This window comes from Megalops cyprinoides, chromosome 18 (genome assembly GCF_013368585.1).
Source record: "Megalops cyprinoides isolate fMegCyp1 chromosome 18, fMegCyp1.pri, whole genome shotgun sequence".
Taxonomy (NCBI): Eukaryota; Metazoa; Chordata; class Actinopteri; order Elopiformes; family Megalopidae; genus Megalops; species Megalops cyprinoides.
The window spans coordinates 16,701,104-16,724,412 of record NC_050600.1 but is presented as its reverse complement, the minus strand read 5'-3'; the positions used below and the strand labels follow the sequence as shown (position 1 = coordinate 16,724,412).

Genomic DNA, 23,309 nt, shown 5'->3' with positions numbered 1-23,309 from the left:
GTTGTGCAATAAAATCAAATGGAAAAAAAAGTGCAGTGTTTGCTCCAGCTTGCCTTTTAATTTACAATGCGCTCATTTTCACTTTCAATATAGGTAACAACATGTCCATAGACTGTTAACATGACCTTCACACCCGTTTTATAACACCTTATCAATCATTGCACAGTATATTGGCTACAGCATTTGCAATACTTATTTACAGTGAAGGAATAAATCCCACATTTGACACCCGACCCAATGTTACATTTTATTTCATTCAAGGACAATCTGGATCTGTTCTACACCCTTGTGGTTGTATTATGTATCTTGACGTAAGAATAACCGGTCTGTTCCTCCAGCTCCCACAAAACCATTAAATGGTAACAAAGTTTGTACAAAGGTGATCAGCCAAAAAGTCTTTTCCTAAAAATTGGAGGTAAGTAATTGTTTTAAAAACATACTTTCCTTGTCATTTGTATATGTAATTGTGTTATTATTAATACCCAGCAGTATGAGTGTTCCAAAACTTCCTATGCGTGGAGCATCATTTTGTCAGAGTGATCATCCTGACATTGAGGTACCATATTGAGACAGAACATTTTTTTATATCCTTATGGATGGATGCTTGGTCTGCCCCCTAATGTCTCAGAAGAACATGCCAGTAATTTGCTGCTTTTGGAACGATATATTAAAATATTATTTACCAGAACATTAAAGGAAGAAAAGGCACAATTATGAAAACATGTAAGGAAAACGTTTTGGAGGAAGCACTGTCTCTTACAGTCCTGGGTGGAGTGCATTTCCATGTGTTTAACTTTAGGGCTGTGGCTATTTGCGAAAGTGTAGGTTTCTGTGTGAAGCTGTGCTTATCACCATGCCTCTGTGAGTATCTGGGTGACTGTGTAAAGCTGTGTATATCACCATGGCTGTGTGGGTGTCTGCCTGTGTGGTGGTATGTATATCTCTGCATGTTTGTCTGTATAGGTTTGTAAGCGTGCAGGTTTCTATCCGTGTGTGTGTGTGTGTGTGTATGTCTCCGTGAACAGACAGGTTTCTGTCCGTATGAGGGCAAGTATGTCTCTCTGTCCATATGAAGCTCAGTATGTCTCTGTGAGCGCACAGGTTTCTGGTATGCCTCTGTGAGTGCACAGGTTTCTGTCCGTATGAGGCTGAGTATGTCTCTGTGAGTGTGAAGTCCTCAGTCCTTGCGCTGGATCTGTTCGATAGGCAGCTGCAGCTGGATTGGTTTCCTCAGACGTCTCAGATCCTCCTCCACCTGATGGCACACAGAGCTCATATCAACATCATCTGCATCCCCGCCCCTTTTCCTGCGCACCCAATCACTTCTGTACCCTGCAGCCACAGCAATGCTCCTATGTGTAGGTTTTAAATGAGTCAAGTCGTTTATGTTGAGCCAAACTAAACCTGGCCCCTGCTAAGCTCCCATTCTACTGGCTCAACATCAGTAAAGCAAATGAAAAGTATTTGCATTACACTGTTGTCATTTAGTAGACACTCTTATCCAGAGCGACTCACATAGGTTACAGTTTTTTACATGTTATCCATTTACACAGCTGGATATTTACAGATGCAATTGTCGGTTAAATACCATTCCCATAGGTACAACAGCAGTACCTCAGCCGGGAATCGAACCAGCAACCCTTTGGTTAACAAGCCCTCCTCCTTATCACTATGCTACACTGCCGCATCCACCAACACATGGATGAAAATAAGCTGTGACCAAATCCAGAACTCTCCTACGGAGATGTCCCTGTGTGATATCCTTGGCTGTCTATTATTATGAGTCACAATACCGCTGCCACCTCCTCCTTCAGCTCGTTGTACTTCTGCACGTCGAAGTGCTCTTTCCTGGCTGCTTTGTAGAAATGACTCAGGAACTGCCTGTCTTTGGCATCTGGGTAAGAAAAGTCCTGAGGAGACAGAACCACAGAAATGTTAGAGAAGGAATCCTCCAAGCCCACACACCTGGCACACTATGGGAAGAAAAGCCAACACCTGTGGAACATGGCTGAATAAGTGAAGGAACCCTATGCTCTCTAAGGCCAGTCCAGTGAATCATTGACTATGGTAGGACCTGTTGCTCGACTTGTTCAACCAAATACTTTCCCTCAAGGCACATCCACACTGGCTTTTTAAATTAGAGGGTGCTCCTTCCCCCTTAGCAAGTTTCATATTTGAACGGATGTGCTTGGTTGGTGTGCTTCTCTGGTGGTGTTGTGGCAAGGTGGGAAGGCTCAAAATGGACTATTTTCAACTCTCCAAAGGAAAGCAAAGGTCAACTTCAAATTTGTGAATGATTTGTGCTTTTATGTGTGCATCTTCAGTTTAATTTTCAGATGTTTATTGCCTTTTACACAGAGGGGACAAAACTGATGTTACCGTAAGGTGTCTGATCTTATTTGATAAGTCTGTTCACTAAAAGTACAAAGGTCACATGCTTCTAGTATGTTAATACTGAGCGATATTAAAATGCTAGTTAAACTGCACACAATGGGTGTTAACCTTAACAGGTATGACACACTTCTTTCACATAACAAGTTCTGTTATTGCCAGACCAAAAGGCAGCGTTGAAAACAGCCAGTCACCACAGCGCAATGTAGACCAGCACCATTTCTGTATCCAAAGGGAGAGGCCTCACCTGCTTGGTGAGGACAAAGTAGGAGAGGAACCCGATGCTGGTGGCGTAGGTGAGGAAGTATGTGACAGGCTCCATGATGTCCCAGGAGTAGACCCACCAGGTGAACCAGGCCAACACTCCGCCCTGGGCTGACAGCAGAGCCAAGCCTGTCCACACTGCCCAGGAGGACTGCTGCTCCGCCCTGCGGGCAACCTGGGCTTTGACCTGCTTAACAGAACGCGTACAGAAATACAGCCACTGCCTGTAGGGACTCCTCACAATCGCAGGGTGCTGAAATGACCCCACATATCACTATCGGTCATAAAAACTGGTTCAGATCGTAAGATTTAAAAAGAAATGACTGCCTATCTGTCCGATGGAACATGGTCTGTCACTTACTATATGGCAGAGATAAGCCATATAGTAATAAGGATTCAGGTTCAAGTCAGAAGTCAATTCAATGCACACCAGATGCACAATGGCTTCATTCAAAGCAATTCAACTGCAATCTGATGCACATAAAAAAGGGTGAACATCCCTTCATATTGCTGAGCCTACTTGTTGGGGGCCACAATGCTTTTCAGTCTGTGCAGAGTGTATGTACCTTCTCCAGGGGGATGAGATCTTGTTTGAGGCTGTCCAGCCTCTCCAGAAGTTCCTTCTCCTTCAGCAGGTGATGGCCAGGTAGGTGCAGGGCTGCATGTAGCATGTGGATGACAGTCTTGATGTCCTCCAGGTCTGTCAAACTTTCTCGGGACAACATCTCTACAGAAACAGCCAACATTAGGCCATCTTTGCAAAGCCCACTTCAAAATTTCATGATAATTAGGTTTATGCAGAGGGTAGGCAGTACTGATTGGACTGTTTAGATGGCTCTGTACCAATCAAAAACATTCCTCAGGAAGGTTAAGAAGAACGCAGAGATAAAGGCACACTGTACAGAAAAAAGCAGTGGAGCAGGGCTATCCAATTCTGACCCAGGAGGGGTGAGGTGCCTGCAGGCTATCATTCAAGGTAGGCCTTTGCCCACTTGATTCTCAATGAAAAGGCCAGCTTCCCTTTGTTGGTCCTGAGAGTATTCTAAAGAGATTTGAAAATCCTACTGGACTATAGCCTTCAAAAAATGGGTTTGAACATCTCTGTTATAGAGGATGGGTTTAATCCATGAGTGCAGTGAGGTTTTACCTCTGGCTGGTGAGTGGACATGGTATGTGACATCATTGACACGGAGCCGGAAGTCTTTGCGTAGCAGGGTGTCTATGGAAGTGGCGGAGGACACTCGTTCTCCTTCTGTGGAGAAACTTAATCTCAGCAAAGCATCAAACACCTCGATCACAGTCTGTTTCAACTTCACAAAAGAAATGAGCAGCTACACTGCACAACTCAGCTAATTTATGAGAGAGGAATTCCCCGGGTCAGCAGGGAACATGGTGTACCATAAAACAAGAACCAGCTACAAGAGAAACCAGATATCAGACCCAAGTAAGTACTAATATACAGATACTGTATCAGATATATCTGTACATACAGTACATTTGATAAGAAAATATTCTATAGACACCTGAGAAGCTAAGATATGAGAAACAATGTTTACAACACAGATGCACTGGAAACCAAAGACATATTTTAAACTATCATATCGGAGAGCGAGAAACCATGAACTTAACAGGCAAGAGGAGAGCAGGACCTGTAGTGAAAACAGCAGCAGACGTCACACCAGCATCCTCCGTCTGCATATCCTGGATGAAGTCACCGACATTCATAAGCATGGGCCTCAGGGAAAAGAGACAGCGCTCCCTTCTGGAGGGCAAAGGAACTTCCAGCATTGGACGGCCATGCTTATACTGGACTGCAATGTCTGAAACAATGTAAGGCAAAAAACCTCATCATCTATGCTTCTTCCTGTGTTGTGTGGATTACACTTAAACATGACAGTGACTCATAATTCATATCAGGCTTGGGGAACAGGAGATCTTCACAATTCTGTTACTGTGATGTAATTACACAGCCCTACCATTGGATGGTGCTGTAGTACTACAGAAGGCTGCTCTGTGAGGACCCCACTGGAGCCACAGCCTGGACTGGATCTGAAACGCAGTAAGACGGAACATAAGACACAATTGTTTGAATTCTGGTGGGCAGTTCTCATTACGTTGCATTACACTATTTTCATTTAGCAGACACTCTTATCCAGAGCTGCTTACATGCACTATATAGTCAGCCACACCAATTGTTAACAGGTGCATAAAATCAAGCACATGGCCATGCAATCTACATAGACAAACCTTGGAGATAGAATGGGTCATACTGGAGAGCTCAGTGACTTTAAACGTGGCACTGTCATAGGATGCCATCTTTGCCACAAGTCAGTTTGTGAAATTTCTGCCCTGCTAGATCTGCCCCAGTCACATGTAAGTGCTATCATTGTCAAGTGGAAGCGTCTAGCAGCAACAACAGCTCAGCCATGAAGCGGTAGACCACTTGGGGCTGCCGAATGCAGAAGCGCGTAGCACGTAAAAACCGCCTATCCTCTGTTGAATCACTCACTACAGAGTTCCAAACTGTCCCCGGCTACAACATCAGCACAACAACTGTGCGTTGGGAGCTTCATGAAATGGGTTTCCATGGCCGAGCAGCTGCACACAAGCCCAACATCATTATGCGCAATGCCAAGCGACGGCTGGAGTGGTGCAAAGCGCACCGCCACTGGACTCTGGAGTAGTGGGAACATGTTCTCTGGAGTGATGAATCGCACTTCACTATCTGGTAGTTTGATGGACGAATTTGAGTTTGGCGGATGCCAGGAAAGTGCAACCTACCAGAATGCACAGTGCCTACTGTAAAGTTTGGTGGAGGAGGGATAATGGTCTGGGGCTGTTTTTCAGGGTTTGGGCTAGGCCCCTTAGTTCCAGTGAAGGGTAACGTTAGACATTTCAGACAATTGTATGCTTCCAACTTTGTGGCAACAGTTTGGTTTCCTGTTCCAGCATGACTGTGCCCCTGTGCACAAAGCAACATCCATAAAGACATGGTTTGACAACTTTGGTGTGGAGGAACTCCAGTGGCAACTCCATATTAATGCCCATGGTTTTGGAATGGGATGTCCAATAAGCTCATATAAGTGTGATGGTCAGGTGTCCACATACTTTTGGCCATATAGTGTATCTTACTATTTTTACATGTTAACCATTCATACAACTGAATATTTACTGCAAAGATTGTGGGTGCCCAAGGGTACAGCGGCAGTGCCCCTGCAGGGAATCGAACCAGAAACCTTTTGGTTACAAGCCCTGCTCCTTACCACTATGCTATACTGCCATGCTCTGCTCTCACCATGTTAGCATGACTCTCACCCACTTCCCAAACATGCAACTGTTGAATTATTTTAACATGCGCTGTAAAGTAGTCCTCTGACCATCCTCTCCTTCAATAAAACCAAGCAGAAATTTTTCAACTACAACACTATAAGGACTGGTTGAAAACCACTGATTTAGAAAGCACTGTCTTGTTTGATGTCATTTGAATAATTGCACAGTACAATTTCTAATGGTCTGATCTGGTCATATGTAATGGAAATTTCTGAACTTTCCTCCAGCTCTTCTCCCTAAATCCCCATTATTTCAAACCCGTAGGGCAGCCAATATCTGAACAAGCACAATCCTCCCTCATTAGTCATCTGAATGCCATTCATGCTAAGATTTAGCTCTATATAGCCACTTTTCAAAATACAGGACAGCATACAGGAGCATAAAGATAGCTGTGAAGGTCAGGGGTGAGCAAAATCCTGACATTCGTGTTCAACTCTGTTAAAATGGGCTGCAATTATTACCTAGCACGGGGTACTTTTCCATTGTGAGTATAATTCAGAGAGATTAGCTCTGTAGCTGAGTATTATCATCTGATAGACATGGTGCTGGAGTTGGCAACTTGCCTAAGATTTGATTAACCCCAGCAGTCCAAACCCCTGCTCTCTGGGAATAGACGGCATATTGAGTTAAACAGGGAGGTGCACCAAGGAGGCAAACGGAAACACACGTTAAAAAATAAGTCCACTTAAAATGAAACTGTGAATATGTCCTCCGTTAAGTATGAAATATATGTGATCACTGTTCTTGCTTTGTACTGAACTTCACAAATAATTCATATATACCTGACATTCTCCTAACACCCGCAGACGTGAGAGAAAGGTTTGGTTTTTATCTCAATAAAAGCAGGAGGAGGCTTTGATTCCTTACAGTTCCAATACAGGCTGTAGAACAAAGTTAGGAAGTCAGGAAGACTCATTTACAGTGAAACACTGAACTTTTCTTCATCTGATCCAAGGTGACACCATTATATCTTCACCCAACACTGTCTGGCTCTTGGTAGAGAAAATGATTTTTTTTTTTTTACCTCAAAAAGTAAAATAAAACATAAAAACACATTCACTATGCTCTTTAAGTTAGGACTCGAGAAACAGTCACTACAATCACTGAAATTACCCATAGAACCATCATGGGACTCACAATAATGTCATCACCTTCTCTGCAATCCTCATTACAGCTTTGTGCCATTACTTAGTTACATTAGGTAGTTCTCCATTATAAAGCGATGAACTGCAGTTTTGAATATGGTAGTAGCATAGGTAGGGTTTTGGAACATCTGGAGACAAGACGGCAATCATCACTGTTGCATATGAGCAGGTTGTGCCACGGCATGCCAAAAAGGGAACTGCTCGCTGCTGTTGGAGAAACCAGTGTCTAATTTACAGTCAGGCTGGTCGTCCCACACAGACTATTATTAGGGTGATGAGAGCCAGCCATCTCAACGTGTGAATCTGATTTACAGACAAAACACATACTCAGGCGTGGCTGTCTGCATGCAGCACACATGCAGAAGAATTCCAGACAGAACACCCCTGAAGGTCTAACAGATGTTCATACAAACACTAAAGGGTGGCAGTGTAGCATAGTGGTAAGGAGCAGGACTCGTAACTGAAAGGTTGCCGGTTCGATTCCCCGCTGGGGCACTGCCGCTGTACCCTTGGGGAAGCTACTTAACCCACAATTGCCTCAGTAAATATCCAGCTGTATAAATGTAACATGTAAAAAAACTGTAACCTACGTAAGTTGCTCTGGATGAGAGCGTCTGCTCAATGACAATAATGTAACGTAATGCACCGCGGCAGGGCTTGCGACAGGGAGATACAGGCTGATGCGTCTGGGCCCTCTGCAGTCGATAGCCATGGCCTGGGGATTCATATTCGCTCTGCGGCTGCAATGAGCCAGATAGGAGTAACGATCCCGGTAAATGACGCGTCCAATGGGCCTCTCCTCCTTGCTTCTGGGCAGTCCGGGGGGGAGGAGAGCTGAGACTGTCTGCTCAGATGAAACTCACATTGCGCACATGATCACAAGGCCAAGCCTCAAAGCCCAGAACAAGCTCGGATAAGCTGCTTCATTCCAACCCAACAGTCATGAAGACACTATGGGGGGAGAAAAAACACGCTGCTGTGGGAAGGGTATTATTGCACCACAGGGACCTATTTATCTTATCCGTCATCTCTGTTTTGCAACACTGGAGTGTATGGTTGTAATCAATCATAGTACCTTAAAGAAGAAATAAATATTGCTTTAGCATCAAACTTGTTAATTTAATTTAATGTATAATACAATTTCCAAATGCTATGTAATTGTTATTATGATATTTCTGTATGAATCATGGATTACGTGTTTCATCACATTGAAAGTGATTAGGCTGCTCCACGTATTACAATGCCACATATCATACATTGCTAATAGCCTGCTTCTGTAATTAAAACAATTTTAACTGTTAATAACCTCATCAATTTGACTACCATAATTAAGGAGTTCAGGACAATACAAATTAGGTAATCCATTTTAACATGATTATATATATAATCCTGTGAGATTATTGACATTTATTGATCAGTTTCATTAGCTCCCCCAATGTGCCATTGCAGTTTCCATGATAAAACTGATCTTTCAAAATTATCTGACACTCCTGATTTTAGGTTACGCATGAGAAGATATTAAACTGCAATCCTTACTCATTTTAGACAAATGTTCATGACAAAAATGTTTCTCCTTCAAAGATTAAGATAACAAGAAGTGTAATGAAATGGAAAGCTTTCGCCTCCGTTCATTCAGGTTTGTGTGATGAATAAATGCCATTGAGTGTGGTGATGAATAAATATAAAATCAATTTTTAAAATATTAAAAACATGAACATATATTGTCACTTATGAAAGAAAATAGAATCTATACACTACTCTAACGCTCTCGAATGATTTTGCTTGCCCACAGATGTACTGTAGCACAGATAACACTTCGATCCCCAGGGATCTTTGTCAGGATGAGACATTGTACGTGCTACATCTTTGTGCACATAAAATTGTTTGGGAGCATTAGAGTAGTGTGCAGACTCTATTTCCTCTTGAGTCGATTATGCCGAAGTCCTGAACCTCCCAGAAACCAGAATGTGCCTGTGACTATTTATTGTGCTGAAGTAATAAATCAATAATACTAACAATTAAAACTAGTAACAATAATAACAAACTCAAAATTCCATGAGTACATCAATGATTTTATTGCTAGTGAACCGTGCACACAAACCTTCAGACCCAGAAAGTGCATGTGGAGCCCAACATCCTAACTAACGTGATCGTTTTCATTTGCCGAAATAAAACCCAAAAAAACAAAAAAAAACCCCACTGAGCTTGCTACTGAAATGCCTGCTAAGGGAATGCTGTTAAGCTGATGCTTAGGGTTTTCACAAAGCCATGCACTCTGCTTCATTTAGCGCAGTTCCGCTGTCTGCAGCGCAAGCATCCACCGGGCTCTCTGCAGTCGTGTTTTAATTAGATTCCCTGCTCCAATTCATACTGTAAGCATTTTTTTTTCCCCCAAAACCTACAGTTCTGACAAGTCAGGCTGTGCTCCCTATAACGCTTTTGTACATAATTTCCCCTAAGAAAACTATATAAACTATGTTTTTTTTTTCCTAAAATGCTATTCATTGTAGTTGGTTTTGAGTACTGCTATGTGCGTTTCAATTTTAAACAAACTGAAAAAATGTAAACTTTACAGTAACTGCCTGAGGCAAGCTAAAATATCTTCACCTCCCTATATTTAATTTCATGGCTCTACCATTTGCTGGTGAAAGGTTTAGTGATGATCAATGGATTGTGAAGACATTCTATTGAATGATGGACTATATAATACTTGAATGAAAAAAACATTGTATTGTACTTTAACAGTCAGTCACTGTGTGTGCAGTGTCATTTTGGAGCTACTTTATTTTAGCTAATTTTTTTTAGCAAACCAAATCATTATTTTCCCCTGTACAGTACTTGAATGCAACAAATGCCCAAATGCTAAAACATCCATTTGTAGTTCCTACTGAAGGAGAGGTATTTCAATCCCAAAAATCATCAATTACTATATTTCAGCAATAAAGGGATCACCTTGGTTTCTAGTTTAGTATTTTTATTCTCTCTGTAGATGGACCTTTGCGGAAACCTTGGAGTCTGGCTGCAATCCAATGAACTAGCTGTGGTTCCACCTGAGTACCTCCTGCTGCGTGCAACAAAAGATCCTCAAAATTTCCATCAGCGCTTCCTCAAGGCGGGTCTGACTGACTGTCATGTTTCCAGAGCCCTGACTGGCATACTGGTGGGGTACAAACAAGCAGTGTCATTTATACTGAGGAGAAGGGTGGGCATTTCTTGATTAAAGCTTTATATAAAAATAAGCAAAAGGCAGAACTGCTTCAGTGGATACTGCACGCTCATCGTGCAGGTCTTCAGTTTCGCTGAGAGCACATGCTAGAAGGAACCTTACCGAATATAAAGAACACAATACCACCCTTTCATGTCATGGAAGTGTTGTGATTTAGAGTGAAGCTAACGGCATGCAAAGCAGAAAACATCGCAATTTTTTCCCCCTTTGAGAAAACAGCACAGCCAAAACCCATAAACAACAAAACCAACTCTCTAAGAGGACAGGAACTGGAATACATCGTCATGGCAACTAACATTCTATACAACATGGCTAAGAATACCAATGAGGTATAAATGGAGGGATTAAGAGCCTAAATTTTCTGCATGGCATCTGAAATATGACAGAAATAGCAAGCAGGAATAAAGTGACAGACAAATCAGGCTCCATTATTATACAGTCGGTATACAATAGAATGACAGACAGCTTCTAACTGAAGGGACGAACCTGCCAATCTCCTGACTAAATTTACATAAGCAAAAGTTGGTCATGCAAAATTTTCTTAATTAATGCATTTTCATAATTTGGATGATTCCAGCAATCTGTGGCAAAAGTCTGTATAGCGAATCTAACAGGCCAAATGGTGCAGCTGCCATATTTGCTTGTGAAGGGCTGCGGAAATATGTTACTGATGTCCTAGCTACAAATACTATATATAAACCATTGAAGTTAAACACTCTGAGTATAGAATGAGTAAAGGAGGAAAAAAAAAACATTTGCAGCATGATTCTTAAGATGGAAAGAATAATAATTATCTCCCAGAATTCATTTTATCAAGGCCCTTGTGTCAGGAGAATTTTCACTGTAGTTTAACATTTAGTCAGAGTGTTTGTTCAGCATAGTGTTACTGCTAAGTGCCTGGCTAGGAATCCTGCTGTCAAATAGGAGCTAAGCAATTTGTCTCTCCAGAGGACCATCATTGTACACGTCACAGCAATGGGCACAGCACTAAAACTAATCCAACACCCACCTGACTCTGTAAGCTGTTTTGTGAGGAATTGGCACTTACTCTCCCCATTATTCTTCAAGAGTAAGAGAGCCCAGCACATAATAAAGCAACGTAACCATGCAACACAATAAATTTTCAGAAAGTACCTGTTTTCATAGAATGTCTGCTTCCTTGTAGGTGACTACTGTGCAGTTTCTACAGTCCTTATTTTATGCTTTAACTTTCATTTCTCTTTGTGATTTGTGATTCGGCACACACAGAGCCCCTCCTTTCACCCTGAATCATTGTTAATCAGAGAGTGCCACATTTACTACCACTCACGGCCCCTTTTCACACAATTTAGTTAATCAACACACCAAACTTTTGAGTCCAGGACCTCTACAAAGAACTCACTTTGTATGCTGCAGGCACCCAGGCATTCCAAAACAACCTTCAGTTGTGAGGCAGACAGCAAAACACAAAGCCAGCCAAGTTTCTTTTGGAGCAAGAAAAGGATACATGCACAGCTAACATGTTATCCTGTGTCCTTATGGTTTATATCAAGCTATACTACAGTGCATATTACATATTCACTCATACCTGTGATTAACAGGAACCAAAAACCTCAAAGAACAAATGTTATGCACTGGATTGTATTTTCTAAATATATAAATGGTTATAATTGATTACTTGAAAGCACTGCACACAATCATGTTGCTCACAACTCAGGTATTTTCTTCCAGAAAACACCTGAGTCAGCAGAAACAAAGATCCAGTGGATATATATTTTTTCTTTTATATCACGTTTTCTTCCTATTTTATATGGGATGCGAGTAAATATGGAGGATACGGTATTTATATTTAAGTCACACGTGGGAAAGAAATATGTGAACTATTATCTGTCAAAGATCAGAAGATAAATCATTTTATCAGCCAAAGATGCTATGCTGGTGGTGTGACTATTCAGCCCATCTACTGCAGCACAAGTGCTGAGTGCTCTTTTTTCCCCATCATCCAACAGGTTCATCCAGTGCCTGCACTCTCTGCTGTATTCCAGTCTCTTACTGGGGATGTGGGGATGTGGGCATGCAGGCAGCAGGTGTGGGAGAACTCTCGCTGGGATCTGCCCCTCCTATGGCTCAAATGACTTCATTACATTAATTACACAGAGTCAGCAGTGAACTGTGACACAGAGAGCTGACCTGGGACCTGCGCTGATGACTGATATTCTCCTATTCATAATTTAACAGAATGTGTCTGGACAGTATAAGCTAACCCCATCTGAGCAGCAGAAATACTAGCAGAGGACCCTCGGATTAATCAGACTGTCGTCATTCCCCCGACCTCTAACCTCTTAACAGACCACAGGTACCATTGGAAATAATATTTTCAGAAGAAGAGCCTGATTCATTTACTTACTTGGTCAATACACTGTGAGATTCTATTCCTATAAGCACCACAATGAAGTACTTTATATAAATTACAGTGTATTATATATATTATATCATACAGTACATACTATAATAATAGTACATACGATATAATTTGGGCTATACTGTATTAGACATTATGAATTATATCACACTGTGGAGGGAGGATAGTGTTTCTTAAAACCTCTGCTGTTTTACCCCCTGAGCAACTTGAAATACTAATCTTGAGCTGCTTCATAAAATATCCAGCTGTAATAATGTGTGAAATGTAAGCCATGTAATACAAGTCCGGTACTGCAAAGCCAATAAAGGACAACTGGCCAAGTGGCAATTAAAAAGTGTTAAGCAATACGCCTGTCAATACATTTGACCAGTTAAAACAATAGGACATAAGCAGAACTATTGAGAACAATGGATGGAACAAACATATTCCTTATGAATATATCCAAATTTGCATCATGTTTATTTCAATGTACAACACTGTAAAACTACATTTTAAATAAATTACACATACAGTTCACTGAAACACTCCAAAAATGAATTCAGAGGCAGATTAAAAAATAAATCATCATTGAATATATTTTGGTTTTGATATATACTGCAATACCGCAAGTGAAATGGTTGAATTCACAAAGTAACATTCTTAATTCTCATATGATTTACCTGTCAGTACAAGTCACCACCAGCCCCAAGGTGGCCCTGGCATTCACTGGATGTGAGAATGGGAAAACACACAAACACTTTCTGCTGACCTATCGACATACACAGCAAAGTTCCACAATTCTGCTGCTTCACACAGTCACACAGGGACATTCACTGATTGCCTCTACAGTTAAGCACTAAAAAAAAGAAGTTTATACATTCAAAATGACTCCTTGTCCACTGAAGAGCTGGCACCAGCCTGGCTCACCAAGTTTAGGTACCATGTGGTTTTCCTTGAACTTTTTTAAAACTCTATAGTCAGTCATCTTGATCTCAGCAGATGCAAGCATTCATTATGGGGTCTTGTGCTGTAGCTCTGGCTGCAGGCAGTCCAATTCAACAACAAATGCGCTGAACCTGATCAGGCAGCTTTGGCACTAATCTAAAAGTTATAAAATGCATAGAAAGCTCTGCTTGGATACTAGTTAGTAGAGCATCCAAACGAAATTTGGGGCTCAAGCTACTACTGTTGTGTAGTCATATTTGGGTTAGTAATATTCACACTGTGACATCATATTACAAGCATCTGGCCAAAGTGAGGCTAATTTCCAAACAGCCCAACCTGAAGGGCTCAATGTGATTAAAAAATGCACACAGAAATGTCACCATCATTATGACTCGAACACTGATCGCTCCATCACGGGCAACGCTAGAGCACTAATGATTCCTGTGCTGTTCCACGAGCCGCTCCGAGCCCTGACAGGGTGAAATACAGCCCCATTCTCAGCCACAGTGAGATGTTCGCATGGCCCATCATGGGGGGGGGGGGGATTCGCTTATCAGCCCCCTTTTTGTGTGGAATGGCATTCAGATGCCTGACAAGGGCATCAATAATTCCCGTGTGTGCGCGGGACATGTCTCCAGGGAAACGGCAAAATGTGACCATAAAACATTTCACCGGCGGGGAGATATATGGTGGAGGGAGGTCAGAACCTAATTACATCTGCTGTCATCTGCACTCTGTCTTCATGCCTGCACAAAGATGATTTGCATCAGGTGGTTTTTATTTTGTTTCCTTTCTCAGAAACGGAAGAAGGACAGACAGAGAGGTTTTGGAACGGACCGCACCTGAAATGACCATGCTTCTCCCATAAGGAGATGGAGGGGAAAGGGCAACAGTCTTCTGCGAATTAACCCGTTTTCCTTAGGTTCGATCAGCTTGTACAGATTGTCAGGGCTGAATCTGACAATGAATTGCTGTGCTACTGGCTGGGGTGAGAGGTGATGGAATTTACCTTTTAGCTGGAGTTACGATAAGTGTTTGGATATATATAACCTAAGACAAAGAACTGAACTACTAAAATAAATGTCCTACCAAAATCCCACAATAGTGGAACAGTCAGGACTGCTTTGCAAAGGAGGTTTTGTGTCAGCTCAAGCCACTCCTGACACTACACTCACGAGCACCGCCATGAACCATCACACCACTGCCTGATGAAGTGAAAGTCAAATAACCAGACTGTTGAGTTTCAAGTTGCGTGTTCTCAGTTTTCAGTATTAACATTTGTTAATATACTTGCTAATCTACTGACATGAAGGTTTGGTGTTAAACACTGCCATTGCATGCAGATGCTTGTTGAACACTGTCTCCACTGAATGGCAGGGACAGAGTGCCACCTCTGTAGTTTTTCATGTGCGGTTTGTTACTTGTGAACAAGTGGACTTGCACACAGGAGATGAGTTCTAATCTGTCTCTGCAGCTTCCTGTGGTACACAGCTCCACTCTGCCATCACAATCTGATCACTACAGCCACCCACAACAGCCTGCATTCTTGCTTTGTCTTCCTGTCTGACTCAACTCTAGTATTCCTGATGACAGTATGTCTTAAACAGTTTTTTTTTTTTTTTAAACACAGCCTTCCCCTTTGCAAGCACAATACTTTTACAATAAGCCTTTATACTTTAGAGGTCAGAACCACAGGGATTTAAATATAAAAACCCAAATACACATCTGAGTGGCTGAATTCTATAAATGTGTAATTACTATTTAATCTGATCATTCTATACTGCAGAGAAGTGGTCCAATAAATTAAATTTCTATGTATTTCTAAGGCAAAAAGGGAAGTCTTCAACACAACGTCAATACACTTCTCTCAACAAGTTATGATATCACAGGTCCTTTCTATCTTATCATTTTTCATTTCTGGATGCCTGCAGGGTCTCAGTGTTACTCTTATTGATCTCATTTTGTGACTGGCTGCTCTTGTAATCAATGCATCTTTAATTAAACCCTGCGCTGCTTTGCTCTAATTGAATGGTCATAGAGAATGCAGGAGTGCCTGTCACAGATGAAATCATATATTATTCCATTTTCCTGTAAGGACTTTGATTTCGCTGATGAGAAATAAGATTTAGGGACAACAATATTAGAAGGAACCTAAGATACCATCTTTGAATACAACCTTTTTGCACAAACTAATAAAAAAGCTCCAAATTAAATTCATGTCATTTAACAGACGCTGTTATCCAGAGCAACTTACATAGGTTGCAATTTTACTCATTGATACAGCTAAATATTTACTGAGGCAGTCGTGGGTTAAGTAGCTTGCCCAAGGGCACATCAGCAGTGCCCCAGCAGGGAATCGAACTGGGAACCTTTCAGTTGCGAGTCCTGCTCCTCATCACTTCTGAGCCAGGGCTTTATCATCAACAACCATGGCCAAGAGTCCACTGTGGTGGCACGTAACTGGTTTTGCCTTACATGGATAGGATGGGCTTATAGCCCACGCTCCTGTTATATTCCATGTTATGGATGGCTCCATGTTATATTGCTGTACTAGTGCCTCCCTGTGCAGCTACTAGTGCGGCGCGCCCATCACCAATGAGTTACCATGTTGCGGTCACATGTTATCCATTTAAACAGCTGGATATTTACTGAGGGATATAGTGCTCTTCGCTAATCCACGCTTCCTCTGATGTAGCGCACTGTGTGGCTCGCACTGTGTGAAACAGTCACTGGCATTGTGGGAGACTGCATGCCTCAGAGGAGTGCAAACGCTTTGTTTGGAAGCTTCCTGAGTGCAGGTGGTGTAGCACTGAGGTGAGGGGGAACATGCTCAAAAACGAGGGACTAACAGAACACCAGTTATCCTTATAAACACTTGATAATTACAATTTAAGAAGCGTGTTTTACTCTGATGTCAAGGAAAAAAACACCAAGCCAATGGCCTCTGCCAGGCTGAATTATTAATGGTTCATATGTTACATTATTGGCATTATCTTATCCAGAGTGACAGTTTTTACATGTTATCCATTTATACAGCTTGAAATTTAGTGGGCTGAGTAACCTGTCCAAGGGTACAGCAGCAGTACCCCAGCAAGGAATCAAACCAGCAACCTTTCGTTTACAAGCCTCGCTCCTTGCCACTAGCCCTGCCGCCAGTGAATATAAGAATGAATATTTCAAAACATTTGCAGATTTTTTACTGCATGAGCACAGTGTCAGAGAGTACTCTCCCATGGTCTTAGATGTATGTCAGCTCAGGAACCAGCAATGACAGGACCTCTAAGCGACAGGGGGCAGCTGGAAGCAGATCTGGGAGGAGGGCTAATGTCACCTCAGACTGAGAGGCAACCTCCCAAAACAACAGCACAAATGCAAGCCGTGCATCATCAGAATGGAGACACAGCTCCAGGGCTCCGACAGACACCTCAGAGGCTCAGAGGAGCGCTAAAGCGCGCCGCTCCAGCCACCAGCTGTGGCCACCTAAACTTTCAAATGCAGATGACAACAGAGGTGCTTAGCACAGAGCACATGGCGGGTGTTTAAACATTCCAACACTGGCACATTGAACGACACAGCATTCCAAGAATCTAAAAGGCTTTGTGTTCTTTTTAAATTCAAAGGACACAAAATAGAGACACAAAGCAGTGAGAACAAAAAAAAAAAAACTACAGAAGCTGGCTACAGTGTAGGACTGAACGATGACTCTGTTTGGATGCAGGGTTCAAGTTTTGCAATATGTTAAGTGAGTTTCACCAGAAGAATGCTGTGGGCTTAATGAATAGTGTGTTCATTTTACCAGGGTGATGTCATACCTTGCAGAAGGTAAAAACTGAAAAGTGACAGAAAAGATTTAGTGGAGTGCAGAGTTCCATACGCTACTCTATAAAATTACTTACATGCAAGATGGACGATCGCAAAGCAGGAAACCGCAAAGAGCGTGATGCCCACTCTACTGTAATCAGAGCTGTGTGGATCACTGGTGTTAGAGGAGAGGGAGTGGATGAAAGTCCTGTGCCAATGTCACCGTAGTCATCTGCACACAACAGGCCTTTTTCTTTGTCTGTTACTCCCCAAATTGCAACTCACTACAAAAACAGGATTTGATTCATTTTGATTTGTTACGTTTTCCCATTATTTGTCCAGGCCAGCATCCTCTCAAGTGAATCTTCTTCCTTGCTGCTCTCTCTCCTCCAACCACAATGTAAAAATGTCTCCTTTGAAAAAGTCTTTAGCACTACAAAAATTTATCTTGTCACATGTTCTTAAATAACTAATTAATCCATGTTTTTGAAAGCTGCCTCTAAACAGACCATTAGGGAAAGGGTCACATTAGCATAATCTGTAAAGAGTTCTGACCGGGATGCATTGAACACAACCACTATGTTTTAAAGGTCTAATGAACGTACTGATAAAAAATACTTTTTTTTAACGTTTTGGGAACAAGACCAACCATTACCTGTACATAAATATAAACACTAAAGTCTCCTCTGATCTACTGAAAAGGGCAAAGAGAGGGTAAAAGGTCTATTGCACAGGGTATAGACAAGGTAAAGGAGGTCTTCCTGACCAGGTGCACCAGCTGGATAAAGGACTCACTGCTGATGGGTTGAATACCTTCCCCTGTCTATGGGCCAAAGCAATGCTTTCAGGCATGCCCACAGTTTTCTGCATAAAGCTAACACTGCTGCTTCATAAACACATTTGCTATTCGCACAAGGAAGACAAAAGTTTGAATTATTACGTTTATGTTAATAGTTTTCCATTACTGTGAAAAGTGTACAGTTTGCCTAAGTGGGAATGCTGATAGCCAGACTTGGATGAATTGAATGTTCTCAGAGTGTGCAGATACATTTCTTTTTGGTTCATGGTTGTTCTTCCCACACAAAGAAATAGAGCGAACAGATGAGGTGGACACAAGACCACTCCGGGACAGTGGAGCAGCAGGCACCCATCCCAATAAATCTCTCCACTTTACGAGGAGATGACATATTAAGGCTATAGAGTCCACGCAATCATTTATTTCACGGTCCTGCTCAGGGTGTTGGCAAAGACCTCACAGGCCTGTTTCACTAAAAATTAACCAGTGTTTATATTTACCTGCAAGGCTGCAAGACCACAAAGTTCTGTGGCATACACATTATTTTGGTATTAAAAGACAGATTCACTTGACTTAGTACAAAGCCAGATGTACAGGGTCAGTCAAATCATTTATTGTCTGCTGTTCTGTTTACACAAGTAAGGATCTAACGTTTACTGATCTGCATTATTTGAGGAAGGAGAGAATTACTGCAAGACAGGTCTGGGTGCGAAGACAAATAATGCAGGACTGGAATAAGGAAACCGGGATCCGGGAAAATGGCTGTCTTTCCCCCGACATCTCTATGTTTTGATTCCAATTAACCAAACCTGTTTCAGGTAATTAGAATTGAACATGAGCAGACTACAAGTGTTAGGTAAAATATGTGTACTTCAAGTCATTATACTGATTTGTTCTGCACCTTTTGCACACATACAGTGCTCCACCAAACGTTAATTTACTTATAAGTTCTCTATGGTAAAAATAAATAAAACAGGAAGCTCTTTCCATGGAAATACATGATCTGATCAGCACTGTGTGATTTCCCTAAACAGATCAGTTAACGTTGAGTTTTTAAGTCACAGCCACCCAAGCCATCCACTGTATATTGCATGTTCTGATATTCTTTCATATAATCAATAATGAACATATATTTACGGTTGTGTACCCCAATATAGAGTTTCTTACACCCACTTTTCAAACAAGTTCTGATATATTTCAATAATACAGACCTGGAATGCCACAGTTATGCATTAGATATTAGATGTTTGGATATGGTCTAATTATACAATGTGTGCACAAAATATGTAACAGGCCTATATACGTGTTACAATTAATATGGAAGTCTCCAGCACAGTTACTTCCAAGACCCATGTAACACAATAAATCACTGCCCTTAAGCATTAATCCCCAGTTCAACAGGGGTAGCCATGGGTAGCGTAGATTACTTTTTATTTACTTACGGGAGCGAAAGTGAAGATGAGAAACCTGACAACACACCTTGCAAGAAATGTCTTCCAGAATCATTCGCTCCTGTTGCAGGATAATAAATTACTTTCTAAACACTGTGAATTGAGACCGATTTTAAATTCATACTATGCTATGCAAACAGCGTGCCACACATCGCTATGGCATGTAAGTCTAGACAGTTTATCTACTTCACTAAAATACACCAAGCTGTTTGAACACTTTCCGACAGTCGCGCGTTGCGTGAACAGGAAAGGTTTAGCTAGCATATTTCTGTTAATACTGTACAAGGAAAGTGACAAGTTTTGCAACTCACCAGGGATATTGGAGACGAAGTTACTCTTATTGCAGGGTATGAGAGTGCACTCCGGAGAATTCTAACTTGCAGTTTCGCAACCCTTCCAAAAGAAACCATTGCTACCACTTAGCCAGCACGATCAGTGGAAGAGCGCATAGCGTGCGCGACTTCTGCTTCTCACTGGCCGCCACGGCGTTCTTCCAATGAGGACAACACCGCTGAGAAGAGGAGGGTGGAATACGCGGAGGCAGGCAGTCCGAGCGAAACGTTTATTGCTCAGCCTTTTCCCAGGCACTTCATTCTCACCCTATTGGTGGATATCCGTACGAGAGGACCGTCCCGTGCATGCGCGAAATTAATTCATTACATGGACACCTGAAAGTTTGCAGCGCGTTTATTTTTAACAGGGGCTTTTGTGTATTTTTGGTTGAGTTGTAAGTTTGAATCGTTGTGTGTTGTGTATTATGAAGGAAAAATGTTGATATTTTAAGACGCAAATATTGAACACTTCACGACAGTGCTTTGACTTGATAGCGTGATAATATCCCGTTGTAATCTTTTGCATTGAATCCCATTTTCACGGTTTACCACATTTACGCACCGGTACATTTGGGCTTTCACCATCCGCGTTGGTTTTTAATAACGGGGACGAGCCAGGCTCTTGAACTCCCCTTTCCAATCACGGATTTTCACGTAAGATACAAAAACTGGTATGCCCATGTAAATTGTTTTGTTATATTCATGTTTATTTATAATTAAAACAGGAATGGGCTCGTATTGGTTAAATGCTCTCAGTTCAACCACAAAGGTTGAGACTGTCCCGATGTGGTAGCGAACCACGACAAAAGGATGGAACAGTATGAGTGGGAGCAGGTCCATCACTGCCAAACAACTAGGTCAGCTGTAGTGGAAAAGATATATGGCAAAAGTAATTAAGTGGGGGTGCTGTAAGAAAGCAAGCACTGACATAGCTTAACTTTGAAATCGACATGTGTTGTCTTAAGTGGAACAGCTAACTGCATGTTCAGTTCTCATTAAATAGATCCTCAGCAGAAACATGATTTCTTGCAACCCATTCAAGCACTTAATTAAGGTTAATTAGCTTCCAGCTAATGGCTGTTTGCAGCCTCATTGACCCTTTGTGGTGTGGAATTTACTTAATGGAATGGGGAAGCTTCATGACGGTGAATAAAATTACAGAAACACAGCAAAGTAAGCTGCAGACTCTGCATATCATTTTCCCCTGTGGTCAAACTGATACATTTATTAATCTGGTATGGGCTAAGCAGCTAGCCTTATCTATTAGATAAGAGCTTCAATCATTCTCAGTTGCAGCCCACATATTATGAGACTCTGATGCTGGGCACAGATGGATATTAGACAAAATGGGTAAGATATTTGACTTGAGCACATCTTAATGTCCACCACATCTTAGTGTCCACCAGACCGGGGACTTTTCTAGCTATTGAAAAGATCCGGGGCGAAGTCAAGTTTGCTTGGGGCTTGTTTTTTTTTTTTTTTTTGAAGGGAGATCGGCATCGGTAGGTTGGGGAGGTTATATCTACCTTTATAATAAATAAATATTATCACACCTTCAGACGCAGCAAGTTCCGCTCTGTTACAGGGCTTGGCCCACAGCCTGGCCATCAGCAATGCAACAGTTGCCTTATAGACTACCCTTACATGTAAAGGTCACATATGATCCCAGCTTAAAACCACTTAAAAGCCTTCATTCAGGGCATGATGGTGAATTTCCAAAACTAGCACTGCATTTCGTAAATATGTACATATGCCAGATGAGGACCTGCACACGTGATATAAAGAAGCCATAATTATTAATATTATATGACTCTACATTACAGCCTGGAATTAATAAACCAGTAAACAAATGTTATAGATAATATTAAAAATGGCCTCGTCTCTTAGCAGTCGGAGATAACACATAGTGATTAAGGCAGGTTATGTAAGTAAGTATGCACTTTTCTACATCTCTTGTGCTAGGTTTTATTAAGAGTTATCACTACCTATGTACTTTATATTATGTTAAGATGAGATGCAAGGAGGTATTGATCAGTTCAGGACATTTAGGTGACAGCTGTAGAAGTAATTGTCTGAATCATTCTGTGCTTTGCAGATTTTGTCTGCTCGGCTTTAATGATCAAACACTTATCCGGATGACTGTACAAGGTCCAAACGGGAGATGGTTTAGAATTTTCAGTGAGTTGAGGGGATTGTATTTATCACTAAGAAACAGAGGGCTCTATCTGGAGGTGGAAAAAATAATTCAAGATTCAAGTGTAAGTTGGTTTGCAAAAGTATTTACAGAACAGTGCGTTCAAAATAGACACTACAAAGACAAAACATTTTGCAGTTGCGTGGAAAAGAAAATTCAGAGAATACCTAATGTAAAGGATATGGAGAAGCGGAGCTACAGGTCCTCTGTCTTCTGCCTCCTGGCACCATGCTTTGCGCACCATGCCTACCTGTTGGCATGATGCCTGCCTTCTTTCCTTCCAGCACTGTACCAGCCTGTGCTGTGACTGCCTGCCTACCTGTCACCATGGCTGCCTGCCACACTGCCAATGTTGTGCTTACCTGTCTACCCTGTCCATCTATTCACTGGAGATATTCCCTGCCTGTCTACATGCTGGTCTCCTTACCCAAGCTCTGCCTGCCGTCTACCTACCAGCAATGTGGCTTACCTGATAGTTTTACCTGTCATTTTGCTGGCATGGTGTTTAACTGGCTGCATGGTGCCTCTCTGACTCACTGCCAGATTTGTGCCTCCCCAGTGACTTACCAGCCTGCCTTGGTTCTGGATCTGTGTCATCCTGCTTGCCTATCTGTTTGCCTGTGGCTGCCGTGTTACCTGACTGCCTGCAGGCGACCAGCATGTTGGCATTGTGTCAAACTTTTTGGTAGCCATGCCTTCCTTCTAGTGCCACGTCTTTTCTCCTGCTGGCACCATGCCACTTGGTAGGCAGGCAGGAAGGCATGGCATGGGCAGGCAGTAAGGCAGGCACAAGGCAGCACGGAGGTTTACATGTTACCTTTGGTTTGCTTCCTAGGGGCATTTGGGGTTTTGCAGCATATCTGGACAATTAATTGGAGTTTAAGGCAAAGTTTTACATTACATTATTGTCATTTAGTAGACACTCTTATCCAGAGCAATCTAATATTGCCACTCTGTGTATGGCTTTCGCTTGTGTTATACTCTTCCTCACTTGTAAGTCGCTTTGGATAAAAACTTCTACCAAATGAATCCATTCTAATTCTAAATTCTATAT

At 41.9% G+C, this 23,309-nt stretch overlaps 1 protein-coding gene across 3 annotated transcripts; it reads right to left on the bottom strand.

The window, feature by feature from the left end:
• Nucleotides 1-46: 46 nt before the first annotated feature.
• LOC118793325 (calcium uniporter protein, mitochondrial-like) lies at nt 47-20,247 on the bottom strand. Of its 3 annotated transcripts, none has more exons than XM_036551458.1 (8): nt 20,041-20,247; nt 4,632-4,704; nt 4,305-4,475; nt 3,803-3,907; nt 3,222-3,382; nt 2,639-2,845; nt 1,794-1,910; nt 47-1,255 (listed from the first exon to the last, which is right to left on the bottom strand). In XM_036551458.1, exons 1-8 carry the CDS (start codon nt 20,137-20,139, stop codon nt 1,178-1,180), a joined length of 1,011 nt encoding a protein of 336 aa, XP_036407351.1. In that variant the 5' UTR covers nt 20,140-20,247; the 3' UTR covers nt 47-1,177. The 3 variants fall into 3 exon arrangements, with proteins under 3 accessions (XP_036407351.1, XP_036407353.1, XP_036407352.1); XM_036551460.1 differs by having other exon boundaries at nt 1,803-1,910; XM_036551459.1 differs by having other exon boundaries at nt 2,639-2,842.
• Between the last annotated feature and the right edge of the window lie 3,062 nt (nt 20,248-23,309).

What these genes read in the sequence shown, in the direction of transcription:
- LOC118793325 (XM_036551458.1), bottom strand. Translation starts at nt 20,139, where the DNA reads ATGGTTTCTTTTGGAAGGGTTGCGAAACTGCAAGTTAGAATTCTCCGG. An exon ending in ATCTCATCCCCCTGGAGAAG is followed by an intron (nt 2,846 to 3,221) that starts GTACATACACTC and finishes CGTTCTGTTAAG; the next exon opens with CAGGTCAAAGCCCAGGTTGC. An exon ending in ACTTTGTCCTCACCAAGCAG is followed by an intron (nt 1,911 to 2,638) that starts GTGAGGCCTCTC and finishes CTGTCTCCTCAG; the next exon opens with GACTTTTCTTACCCAGATGC.